This window comes from Anarrhichthys ocellatus, unplaced genomic scaffold (assembly GCF_004355925.1).
Source record: "Anarrhichthys ocellatus isolate YVR2014 unplaced genomic scaffold, GSC_Weel_1.0 scaffold1, whole genome shotgun sequence".
In the NCBI taxonomy this organism is placed as follows: Eukaryota; Metazoa; Chordata; class Actinopteri; order Perciformes; family Anarhichadidae; genus Anarrhichthys; species Anarrhichthys ocellatus.
The window spans coordinates 4,953,628-4,967,269 of NW_022280031.1; the positions used below are offsets into that span (position 1 = coordinate 4,953,628).

Here is a 13,642-nt window from a genome sequence, read left to right on the forward strand (position 1 = left end):
ACATAAAGACATGCAGTTACCACTTGCGCCCTGTGGATGGAGTCACTGCATTGTTAAAGATTAAGGTGGTTTCAAACTTCTCTGGTTGGGAGTTTTAGCAGTTCCTCCAAACTTTTGAGTTGGCACTCTCATTTCATTGTAAATAATGTATCTCATGTTCATTGTTTGATGACAATGCCTCCATCCACAGGGCGCAAGTGGTAACTGCATGTCTTTATGTAAGAAATGTAAAAGATACAATATACTGCGATGGGTGATGGAAAAAGTATTAAGATCTTTTACTCAAGTAAAAGTCTAAACATATGGCATCACAAGTAAAGTTTAAGCATTCAAATGTTTCACTGAAGTAGAAAGTTGTGAAATTAGTATTGTGAGCTAAATTTAAAGTGTCAAGTACTCATTATGCACAACGGCCTCTTTCAGAGTGATATTGTTACACTTAACACATAGAAATATCATTATTAATGCACATGATGCATGATGCAAACATGATGCAAAAATATTATGTTGTAGTTATCATGAATTAGTGTGTTGACCACATTTCTTTGCACGTACAATTTTGATCTGCAAAGTAACTAGCGGATAAAGCTGGGAGATAAATGTAGTTGAGTAATAATTACTAGTAATTTCCTATTGAAACATAAAATGGATAATACTACAAATAAAGTAAAAGTACATTAAAACCGTACTTAATGTTACTTAATGTAAATGTATATGCTTTTTGCAGGATGCTCTGGCATGGCATGATGCATTTTATGTTGGTATTTCCTTGATTTTTATAGTTTACACACTAAAATGAACATAGAACTCAATAATCGAGACTGACACTCAGAGAGCAAAACATTTTAGCATTTTTTTTTCACACAGAACAGTTTTCTACATAAGACATAAAGTAACATTCATACCACCATAAAAAGACCAACGGTGAGTACCTGTTTACAATAACATGAAAGTCAACATGGCAGCGAGTTCAAAAACGTGTATTAGCTTTAAAAGAAAAAATGTAATTCACACTTCCTTTTGTTTGCACGAATGCTTTTGCTGTGCTTATGCTCTATCTTCTATGTAAAATATGTTCCGTTCAGATTTTCAGTGCAAAATGCAACCTTTGGATATGCATGGATGTATTGATAGATTTTACGCTGTGGAGAGAAATACATATATTCATCAATATATTGATGATAAATATATTCACGTACTTTACTCAAACAACGTATCTGGATAAAACCTAACCCAGAATAAATCATTAGAAAAGTAGAAATGTTAACTTAAAGGTGCTTTGGATTGAGCACAGCAGTGTGTAACTGGTTCAAACAGGTCCAGATTATATGAACCATAAGGTGACATAATTGGGTTTTATAACTTATAGTGTAGTTTTAAGTGAAGTGTTTAATTTTGCAAAATGTTTGAGGTGTTCTGCTGTTATGCGTGTGGTTGTGATAATTGTGTGTAAATTCTTGACAAAATGAGCCCTATTTTCAAAATTGTGCTTAAGCAAACGTAAAAACTGTGTGTGATACTGGAAGGTCTTTAACAGGAAGAACATACAATCTACACTGACCAGTAGATGGCAATGAAAAACCAGTCTATAGTCAGTGCATGTATGAATGAGTTGTGCTGTTCATGCAAATTTTCACCACAGATTGTCAGTATAACAAGGACTATGGATATGAATATGGTGCACTACCATAACTATCACTGGCCACTGTTAATCTGCAGTCACCTCCATGAAACCCTTTTTATTGAACGTCACAAGACAATAACACAAGAAGTTTCTGTGAGGTTTCACTGATTTATTGTTTTGTTAATGTTTGTGCGAGGATAAGAGTAACAAAAATCTACAGACTAGACATGATAATATATCCTGTTCCTATCATACAATGATATTTATACAAGTATCCTTTAACAGTATGTATATATTCGATCCAAAGTACCTTTTACACTTTAAGATATATAGTATTGATTATCCTTTTAAGACGGATGAAAAACATCAACGGTAAACAAATTCATCTAAACACCCACACAGCCTGAACTGACCAATGCAATCTAGACATTATGTAAGCTTCAATGACACCGATGTGCTACGTCATGTTTCTAGTACGTCATCAAAATTAACAAACAGAACCTACAAATGCAGCACAGTTCCCCGTCGTGTGTTTAAGTGCATTATTTACTTGAATTGTAGGAGAACATGTCACTTGTTTATTAAGGTAACATCTAAAATTTGTATATAGAGAGATTACTATATTTTACAAGAACATTTTGCCGATTGTATTCTTTCTTTCTGTGTATTAGTTATAAGGGTGGCATGTCTATGAAGTCCACAATAGATGTTAATGTTCTCTGTGTAACTGTGTGGCCCTGCAGCCTGATTTACATCTGTCATCCACTGAGCTGTTCGGAGATAAATGAAAAATATAGTTTTGGCTGAAATAAGTTTCATTTTTGTTTCCTAAAAAGTACATTTTGGAACAGCTTGCATGCAGCAAATATTATCAAATATCAGAGTCACAAAGAGTTTGTACCAGTCCTGGTCCACTGCTGAGAAAATGCAACAAAGAGAAGCAGAGTGTCAGGTTGTTGCCGACTGCAACCAGTTAACCAGGCTCGCACCCAGGCTGTTGGCTAGTGATGCCTATTCTGCAAAAAAAAAAAAAAAAAAAAAAATTGTAGAAAAAAATCAATCCCAGTGACAGTTGGTGTTGTCTAAAAGTTGCTTTTAGACTGTCGTCGTCCTCCTTTAGTATCCTCAGGTTGGATTTGCGTGGAGTGTAATTTCCTTGGAGTGAGCATCTACCGGCCATTAGAAGAACAACTTAACCCACTTCTACCCTGGTTTTACTAATCATCCATGGCTGTGTCTAAAATCATCCTCGCTCACACCTCCCAATGAAACAGAACAGTTTACTATGTAATGAACACTAAATATGTCAAACACTTATGAATTAGCAACAGTTTGCGTTATCACTAACGGGTGTAATGTAAAACTCAAACTTTTGCATCTGTAAAAAGTGATGTATTGCATTGTGGGATTGTTGGCAGAAAAGACTTAACATGCCATGCACACAAATTTCTTTCATTCCAATAGTCGATTTTTTTAAGGCCACCATACACTAGAAGTTAATTTCCCACGCAGAATTCATACACTGAAATAAAATGGCGGTGAGTTAATATAGTGCTCGACATAGTAAAGAGAGAGTGATTTCAGACACAGCCACCGTATCTGCCAGTTGCTTGAAACCATACTTGCTGGTTGGTATATATTGGCTGCATTGTGTGACAGGCTCTCTAAGGAAAATGGTGCTTAAGGAGTTTTTTTTAGTTTTAATAGACTACATCAACCAGCAGCACAGACTGGATGTCTAGATAATTAGTGGTGTAATATTACCATAAGTGTTCCCTCATAATGGAACATAAAACCAGACACACAATCCAAGCTCAACAGCATTTTTGTAACCTCATAACATGAGATTTTCATTGTCAGATTTCAGTAAACAGAAGCATTTTCCAGTGCATCCCTTTTTTATCCAGCACGGCTGTTTAGCACGGTAGCATTCTATACAATTATTCTAGTAGATTTATATCCTATTTCTGTGTAATATTGTAATGCAGTACATATACACAAGTTAATGCGTGGGAGCACAGTTGTCAGAAACCAGAAGTAGCCATCCTACACTTCAGAAGAATATACAGACCAGGTGTCAATGTTTCTTTTGCGGTCAAAAAGAGGTACAGGGGCATGATGGTAATCACAATCACTTGGTATCCACAGTGTTCTTCCACCACTTGACTTGCGACTGACTGGAGCTACATGTTACCTAGTTTGTCTGAGGATGAGGAGGAGGTGGATGGTGATGGGGAGGGGGGTTTGGGAAAGACCCTGTCAGTGGGTGTGATGCCTGGGCTGCCCAGACCAGAGGAACTGGAGCTGCTGGAGCGGTGTGGTCCCTGGCCCTGTCCAATCACAGGCGCAGGCCGCACAGGTCTGACAGGCGGGGGCCTTAGAGGTGCACTCGGTCTACGTGCTGATATAGCAGGTTTAAAAGTGCTCATGGTCTCGGAGGAGGTGCTGCTGCTACGTCGCTGGGCTGCATCTAGATCCCTGATTACCATGGTGTGGAGAGGGCTGCCAGGCGGATCCTGGGCTCCACCAGCGTGTTTCAGGGGCTCCAATGTGTCCAAAACAACATCGGGGGTTTGTTTGGCTACATTCTGTCGCTCCAACTCACGCAACTCATGGAGAGCTGTATTCATCGTTTTCTCAATGTCCTGAGCAGAAGGAAAATAATATATTGACATTTTGATATACAATCAGGCAACAAGTAACATATATAACATATATATATATATATATATATATATATATATATATACACATACATACACACACACACACTATTTAGAAGTATATACTGTACCATTTTAAACACTCACCTCATTAAGTGCTTCAGCCTCAAGAGTTTTGTGATCTCCTAAGCTCGCGTGCCGAGTGGTGCTGTGTGAAGATCGTTGAGAATGGCTGTCCACGAAGGCCCTTCTGTCGGAGTGGTTGATGCAGCCAGCACTGCCAAATGCGGCGAGACGTCGTTTCTCCGGACTGTCTGTTGGGCCCCTGTGAACTGCTATTTTGTGTGGGCTGCAGGGCCGAGGCATAACCCTAGGGGGCTGGTCTGCAGCTCTGGTGGGGCTGTGACCGTCAGCGCCGTTCCTGTGGCGCGGACCTGCAGCTCCATCTGATCGCACCCTCACCCTAACACAAATCACAATTTGATACTTTACATGACTCAGAATACTTCCACGGGGATTTTAAATGCATTTTTTGTCCATAAAAATCAAATACTGCTTATTTCTACATTATGTATTCACTGTCTGTATTGTGTGTGCCCAGAGAGTTTTGTCTCACCTTCCCAGTGCTGCTCCAAATTGGCGCTCAGGTGTGTGTTCACTTGGAGGAGATCGGCGGTCATTTCTGGACAAGGCTCTTTCATCGTGGTGGGGTCCACTGCTGGCCGCACTATCAGTCCTCTGAACGCTATCCGAGAATGCATCATCCCTGATACGGACGGACAGAAGAGATTGATTTCGATTAATAGCGTCTGCCCTCGGGAAATGTTAATATTGGCTTTTAATTTGAGAGAATGAACTTGGAAGTTTAATCACTCGAACAGCACATACAATTATCCTTAACAATTATACTCTTGCCACAAAAACAACACAAACATGTCATCAGCACAGTGAGCCTCATTACTTTTACAGACAGAATTAATCACGTATCAGTCCCTTGAAGCCAGTGTTGGCAGCATCACGCTTCTTAATTTTGCTTTAATGTTGTTACCAGCCCAGCGATGCAGGAGTGGTTATCAGACAAGAGGCCACAGCAGAAATGTATGGCTGCCTTTGAGGAGTGACTTGTCCTCTCTACAGCTCTGCAGATTACTGCTTGTTTTGTTTTCATTGCAACTAGTTGTTTCAAGGAAACAAGAAAAACATACAGAAAAGCAGGATGATTTATTCACACTGATCCTTGATGAGGGCGCAGGTTTTATAAGACCAAGCTTTTTGGAAACAACACGGCTCGAGAGAATGTTAAGAATAGAAACATGCATTATGGGAAAATAGAGCGACATAAATAATGACCAAGCCCAAAGTAGCTGTTGTCCTGCAGCAGAACCAGGGTACGGACTTCTTGACTAGGACTTTGTGATGCTGTTGTATGCTAAAATCTGTTCAATATAACACAAGTGTTATTGTGGGCTTCACAGAGCAAATGCATCTTACTCACATGTCTTGTACCACAATGTACTGATGTGGAATCAGCCCATCCACACCGTTATGTCGGCCCTCCCACCAGTCCTCAGAGGCTCGCAGGTAGAGCAACAGAGAGGCTCCCTTCTTGAAGGAAAGCTCTCTCGGAGTTCGGCCCACGTAGTCAAACTTTGCAATGGCCTCGATCTGCTCCAACTCTGCAAGACAAATAATGCAAAGAAGAAATGGGACGGAATCCAATGCAAAGAATCTTTTCAGCTCTTACAGGTACGGCTGCAGTCATTGCAGTGGATTGACTGCTTGGTGACTCACCTTCATCGCTAGTGTTGGGTCCGGTGCCATTGTCTACCTCGTCAAGAGTTCCTGGCTCACTGTGGGGGCTTTCACTGGATGGAGAAATAGGGAGACAGACATTCCCAAAAGCATATTTTATTTTATGCAAAGTAAGATGTTTATGTAAGAGAAAGACAAATAACAATTCTGACACAATTATGGTTTTGGTGTTTTTCAGTACATTTTTATTGAAATTTCATCCATTTTTTAAATGGAAAACTGAGAAAAATAGACAGTAAATGGTTGCATATAAATGGCAGCTTTTTTTTCCAAGTGTTCCACCATTTTCCCCCTCATTTACCCATTCAAACACGCACTCCTAAGCAACAGCCGCCCCATAATCTATGTACTGACCACATAATGGACACCTGGTCTTACACTTACCAGTACTCTTCCCCACCAGCCATGCACTTTTCATACACAGGTCCGTCCAACTCACGCTGGGCCGGGAAGATGACCTCATGGTGGATGATAACGGTCTTAATGATGTCGTTAACATGCGCCTGGCAGGACACAGGGTCCTGATCATCTGGTATTGGCATCAATGTGGGGCCAAAGCAAATAGCCAGGTTGTAGGGGTCCATCATGTTCTCATCACTGTACTGAGAAACACTGGGAAGCCAGAAGCAATTAGTATCACTTCATGAGTGTCAAACAAGTGGGATTTTTTGCTGTGGCAGGACTTACTGATTTAGAAATGCAAACAGGTATCTCATGACGATGATCACGGACCGCTGGAGAGTCACAACTATCTGCTGAAGGTGATGAGCCCTTTCTGCGCCTAAATCAAGCTCTGAGATAAAGGAAACAAAGAAAAAGTGGAAGATTAGAGAAAGCTACACTAAATAAAAAGCTGAGATGTATCGGATGTTTTCCTGGAATGTGACTCACTGGTTGTGGATATGAGGTCGAGGAAACGCTCTTTAGGGAACAGCGGGTTTTCCAGCCCCCTGAAGTAGAGCTTAAGAACGCCTGCCACAGAGTTGATGTCATGATCGTCCTGATCATCCACCAGTGGATCCTCTCCTATAGACGTAACATACATTTAATCCACTCAGCAATCATTCATTACTATCAATGTCCACATAACACAGCAGCGATGCAGTTTTTGTTTATGCGTATTTCAAGTTGGGAGGTTAATATAAACATTGAGAGTACAGTTATGTTTCCTCATTTATTATTACTCCAAGATGCTGATCTTATGTATTATGCATCTACAATGGTTTACATGTCCATTATGGAGTTATGTGGCACATGGGCTCTTTATGTGCACTTTAAAGGCGTGTGAAAGAGACTGTGGCTTTTGAGGTGGACAAAATGCAATTTAAAACCAATCAAGAGAAGATGGCCAAGCGCACAGGGACTAACCTCTTTCAAACGCATTTTTAATATCGTTGACTTCGACATGGGAGCCTGGAACTCGAAATATACCTTGCTGCTGAAGACCTGTGGACAGATAGACCAGTTAGTGTAAAATGTACAAATGTCTTTTCATTGAATTTCTCTGCACATTTAAAGTTTAACAATATTAACCAATCCTCACAGAAGGTGCACAGCACATAAAGCCCAAAGGTTAAAGCACATAAACAAACTCATTTAAAAAAAAGACTAAACCCAACAACAAATGTCAGTTTAGGTTACATTGCAAGTGTGGGGATGTTCAGTATGTATGTGACAAAAATGGTGCAAAATGGTGTGAGACTGGATTTGAAAGACAAGACCAGTATGGGTGAGGGCAAGGTTTGAACCCGCTAGCAGACTTCTAGGTAATTTAAATTTCAATCGGTCAATAAGGTTCTGGACAACGTTATTAGTAATTTTTTTTGTTTTTTCTGGTCCTTTTTATTGATGGATGAAATATTAATCACTGTCTTCACTATAATATTAATGAATGCTTGATTTTATGAAATTCCTTAGCATGACTGTAGTTTGCTGCAAAGGGACGATAACACTGAATTGACTGATTTTGTCAGCCAATTCAACAAATTGATTAGTCAAAAAATGCTATTATTTAGGCTCTTTTCAACCCAAATGTTCAAAGAACTATGGAGCCACAGGAACTAAACGTCTAATTGGCGGTTTTTTCTGTTTGTCTTTCTGCCGCATCTTAAGAACCTTGAAGATCAAGCAAATAAGTCTGGAACGGCTTAAAAAAAAATGATGGCAGCTTTTGAAGGAAAAAAAACAACAACACATATTAATTGTGTTGTGTCCACCCTTCATGTTAATATTCATACAAGTGGCATTCAGTGCTTTCTTATTGAGTGAATGAATGCCCAGCACTGCAAACTCTGTCCCAATAGTTCCTGGGGTATTAGCAATGACTACCCTCAGGGTATGGCACCAGGAACTATGATGAAGGTAATAATTTAGTCCCATGGGTGAGGATCCTATAAAGGTTTCATGTGGCGAAAAAGGGCTATTTGTAGTCTAAAGACTTATTTTTAAGTCTAGGACATTCCTGTTGAAAACACGTTGGATTGTATTGCTTTGTTCAATACATATTTAAGACATATACTGTGTGATTCCCTGACAATATTGCTGATGTTAATCTTTTTCATGTCAAAAATGTTAGTATAAAAAGAGGGAGAGACAGAGTATGTGAAAGCACAGGTTTTATCATTTTGTGGAAAGAAACACTACAAAGGAACCTACCATACAGGTTGATGTATCGAACGCAGCTCTCAACCACCACTGGTATAGGCTGCCCTGAGTCCTACCAGACAGATTCAAATGACTATTATTGTAAGCACATACACAGAGAATCATAGAAGACAAATAGCTATGCCTGCAGGATGTTATCATCAGAGGCTTATAGAGGCAGCCCCTCAAATGAATTAACTTAACAATGTTCATCATTTGATGTTATTTTTAAATAACTGATGTTAAAGTTTATAGGAAAAAAAACAGGCAGAACACAATTGTGTTAGTGTTTGCACCAAAATATGTTACTATCACTACAGTATCACACAGGACTGCCAACAGGACAGAGGCACAGAAATGTTGGTTAGCATACTGAACACAGCGGGATTATCCCGCCCTGCTATTAGACAGAGTACCTGACTCCTGGCACGGACATTCCGTCTTCCCCTGGGCAGAGAGCAGAAAGGCCCGCAGACGGAGGAAGAGATGCAACAAGAACCACAACAGGTTAGTGAGAGAGACAGACCGTACAGAGAGAGAGAGAAAAAGAGGAGGCCTGGCCTGAAAGAATAGCCAAAGCATCAGTGCCTTGTGAGGTTTGAAACATGAGGACATAGCTCGACAGGGGGAGTATGTGTGAGGGAGGGTGCTATCTGAGAGGACGGGGGTAAGAGCTACATAAAGTAAGGCATATTTCTAAGGCTGCAACTAACCAATTATTTTCATTATCCAAATATATAACCATTCATTTCTCCAATAAGTGGTAGTAACAATAATTTGGATATAGTGACAAACACCCATCACAACCTCCTTAAGCCAAAGGTGTCATCACTTTTTTTTTTTCCAGCCAACACTCTAAAAGCCAAAGATATTCGGTTTATTATCATATAAGACAAATACAAGTAGAACATATTTGAACAGCTAGAACCTGGAACACGGGAACGTTTGGAATTTGTGCTTGAAAAATCACTTGAATGATGAATTGCTTTTTTTACATCTGCCAATTGACTGATGGTTTCAGCTGTAGTGCTCCACTGCTGTTGATGCACACTCTGTCTTGCCTGCCGCAGTTTGTTTGAGCATTAAAGTGGACGTGGCCATTTGTATATTTGCATAGCCTGACATAGCTGGTGCATGGCCAGCTGACATGAGGCCCAATTATTATTTTAGTGTCTGGAGGCTGGGATAGGAGAGGATGTTAAAAGCAGTGCTTAAGAAAGCAAACCATCGCCAGCATTAGTTTAATTGGTTTTCACCTCACCCCGTCTTTCCTTCTACAAGACTGTGAACACAAGGCAGTGAGCAAGAGGAAAATCAGTGCATGAGTGAGCCAACATTTGGGTAAAAGAGCGGTCAAAGCCAAGAGAACCCCCAAGGACCACTAGCGAGACAGCTGAGCTCACGGAGAGACAAAGAGCACAGATGGACTAATACCTGAATGAAGGCCTCCATATTGCCGTTAAACAGCTTACGGTTAAAAACGGAGCGAGGTCTAGACTTCCGCATTCTCTGGGGTTTAGGGGGAAGAGTGGGGGGCCTGGGGAGATGGTGGGGGGTGTACGGTTGGTACAGGGTAAATATGAATGCTAATGCAATTGGTATACACATACAAAAAACAGTTTGTTGTCATGTCTTTGCCACAATAATTTGCACCTCCAAAAACACAATATCTAAATGAGATGAGCAGATCGATACCACTCTCACACAGTATCTGCACGGTCAATGGGAAGCTACAGACACCGATAGGTTAGCTTAGCTCGCTTGTTTCATCTCTACAAAAGATGAGAAAAATGACATGTTAAGGTTTTACTCGGTATTTCAGGCCAGCTGTTTTCCCCTGCTTCCAATCTTAATGCTAAGTCAAGGTAACAGTCTGTAGCTTCACATTTGGCATAAAATCATGACAACGATATAAATCTTCTAAAAAGCGAAAAAAGCACATTTGCCAAAATGTCAAAACATTTCTTTGAATTGACCCTTAGATGAAGCTGCTGCAGCAAACTTAATCAAAGTCAAGGATAATGACAACAGGGAATCATCGAGCATAAAATGCAATAAAGATTTGATTGCATTTAATAGAATGCAGTAAAGTTCAAAATAGGTAAAAGCCAAACACTTGTATTCAATTAGTCATGAGCTTGTCTTCATTTTCTGCTCACTGAATTGTTTATAAGTAGAACAGCAGCAGGACATTATCCATCTCCCTGGCATTTCATTTATTTGTCTAACATATTGTATAGATTAAAACTGTGAAGAACAACTCAGAGCTCAGCCTTCTCTGATTAGCATCAAACCCTTTCTTTAACAAAACAAGAGAGAGGTTGAGACAACTCTCATATTCCCACACTGTGATCTCATTCCTGCCACATCCAGAGACACAGGAAGGATTTTACACGCCATTGCCTACTTCATTCATCGTCTTGTCACTGGACAGCTTACCTTGTTGTTCCGTATTCAGCCCTCTCCCCTAAAAGAAAAAGAAACAGCAGAGAAAGAGCCAAAATTAGTATACACTCGTATCACAATCACAGAAGTTAGCTGTACGGTTCGGTGCTGGCCGACTATACGAGGCTGGCAGATGGAGACGGAAAGGGGTGTTATGAGAAAACGGGCATCTATTCAGGCGGCTCAATGGGGTGAGCGCCACGGCTGCATTTGTCTCACCGCCAGGCAGCAGTCATTCAGCGGTTGCCCTAGAAACGGGACAAGAGCCCCAGAAGGGGATAACTCGTCTGCTCGCTCGGCAAACTGAAAATGTATCCGGGGGCGACAAGAGTGGGAGGTTTTTTTGTGGGAGCTGTGATTTGTACAGTGTGATGATTTTGTGATATCTGAAACCACATTCGCACACACGCGTCTCACTGTACGCAAACTGATTAAGGCCTCACTTTGATCAGTCCACCGGGAACGTTTGTTCGAGGATCACGTCGTGTGTAAAGCAGCTTCCAGCACAATCCTACTTTATGTCAAACACACATGGAACCCGAAGCAGATGTTTGAGTCTAAAAGAGAAACACTACGACACCGAATATATACATTTCTATTCACTCTTTTGGTGTGTAGGTTAATGCATATTTTATATGAGGAATATTTGAACATAGTATGGCAAGGAATACCCTTCAGGTACAGTACTTTTCTTTACTGTCTTTTCTAACCTGTGACACATTTTTAGGTCCAAAGATTGTCAAGCTGTCAATTGAATGACACCTTCAGTAACAACACATGCTTGTATTCAATTTCAATCAATCAAATTCCACCATATATACTCTTGTGTGTCCACAAATATAGTACCACTGACAATATGTGCTGTGCTGTATATTTTATATCCATAGCAGATGCTTGCAACATTCTGCAGTAGCAACTCATTGACATAAGACTAAACTGCACACATCCTTATTCAAACTTGATTTATGGTACTTTACCCACTTAATACAAAACTTAATGTAAAGAGCAGACCCCCAACGATTACAATCACTTGCCGCTCCACGCATGTACAGCACAATAAGTCTCACCTTCTCCCAGTGTCTGCTTCAGAAGGTCATGCTTGGCCTGCAGTTTGATAATGAGATTGCTGCCATTCAAGTACTCCTTGTATTTCTGCAGATGAAATACATAAAGAGACAATTACCAACAAGGTTATTATTTATAATGCATGCGCTCCATACTGCAGTGCCGTCGTGCTCTCATTCGTCTGAGAACTCACAGTGAAGTAGAAGCCCTCAGTCTCGTGCTGATTGGCTCGTCTCTTCACAATGTTTGCCTTGCTCATGTAGGAGTCAGAGGAAGCCGATTTGACCGACTCTGTGGATTGGCTGTGCTGGAAGGCCTCCGAAACATCGAAGTCCTCCACGGTGAGCATGTCCTGAAGGGTCTGCATGGTGGCGTCAAGAGTCTTCCTCACCTGACACACGCAGCATAGAAAAGGTGTTTGAAAACGAGTGACTTTAATTCAGTATATACGGATAAAAACAACAAGGAATATTGGAACTATACTCAATGTAAATACTTGTACAACTTCTCAGTGTCACAAACGAGCTCTATGGTGTAAACAAGCCAGCAGGCCATTTTGACAGCAGATTGACTGACACGACGTAAACAACAGGCGACAGGAAGGCAGTGTAAATTTCCATATTAATAACAGACAGGTGTGACACACTGACCCAGGTGCTTTAAACATGTCTATGTGAGTAACAGTGGCCTCGATGGCTTCAGGGAGCATGCTGGGGTGACCCCCCCCCCCCCCCCCCCGCCCTCCCAGTAGAGGCAGGAGACTGGATGAGAGATGATTAATGATCAAAGATGAACATAAATGCAGGGTGTGACAGAGGTAAGGGTGTTGGCTGCCAATCCCAGTTTAAAACATAGTGTAGCAAAGCCAAGAAGGTTTTGAAATGCTTCAGCTGCTTCAAGTAAGACAAACAGCTCTTTGATGGGTGATACGCTGTAAGAGTGGTACTTCTTAACATTAGAGAAATGTTCCGTAAGTGTTTCAGGAGTTCGACGTTTTGGCAAATGCGCCAAAGCCTGTTAACATTGTGTTATAGACTGACCTACATTAGAGCAGCAGATATCTTTAAGACATTTCCCTGTTCCGCTCTCTGGCGTCTCACTTGATTCGTAGTTTAAACGATAACACTTTCATTTCCTGCCACAGTATATTGCAACAACCTGGTGATATGCAATGGCCTCTGAATTTTTAAACATCTATGACTATGACCATGTTAAGCTGCATCATACATGTACAGTTTGTCTTTTAGGTTGTGCTTTGGTAGATGGGACACAAAATGGTTCTTTTCATTTTTGTCGTGAAATTATTATTTTTTCCATTCCAATCACCATGCCATGCATTTAGTCACACACACACACACACACACACACACACACACACACACACACACAC

General features: G+C 40.8%; 1 protein-coding gene across 2 annotated transcripts in view; it reads right to left on the reverse strand.

Moving 5' to 3' along the window:
- Positions 1-1,594: 1,594 nt before the first annotated feature.
- The window catches only part of LOC116381471 (SLIT-ROBO Rho GTPase-activating protein 3-like), a 29,044-nt gene continuing 16,996 nt past the window's right edge, over positions 1,595-13,642 (reverse strand). The window contains exons 9-22 of one of the 2 annotated variants that reach the window (XM_031843676.1): positions 12,446-12,643; positions 12,255-12,339; positions 11,182-11,209; positions 9,159-9,189; positions 8,755-8,815; positions 7,468-7,545; positions 6,991-7,125; positions 6,787-6,892; positions 6,484-6,711; positions 6,079-6,152; positions 5,783-5,963; positions 4,904-5,053; positions 4,435-4,750; positions 1,595-4,269 (exon numbers count right to left, since the gene is read on the reverse strand). In XM_031843676.1, the coding sequence (XP_031699536.1) occupies positions 3,808-4,269; positions 4,435-4,750; positions 4,904-5,053; positions 5,783-5,963; positions 6,079-6,152; positions 6,484-6,711; positions 6,787-6,892; positions 6,991-7,125; positions 7,468-7,545; positions 8,755-8,815; positions 9,159-9,189; positions 11,182-11,209; positions 12,255-12,339; positions 12,446-12,643 (2,133 nt within the window). In that variant the 3' untranslated portion in view covers positions 1,595-3,807. Of the gene's footprint in view, positions 4,270-4,434; positions 4,751-4,903; positions 5,054-5,782; positions 5,964-6,078; positions 6,153-6,483; positions 6,712-6,786; positions 6,893-6,990; positions 7,126-7,467; positions 7,546-8,754; positions 8,816-9,158; positions 9,190-10,176; positions 10,280-11,181; positions 11,210-12,254; positions 12,340-12,445; positions 12,644-13,642 lie in introns of both variants that reach the window. The other variant, XM_031843684.1, reaches the window with a different exon arrangement.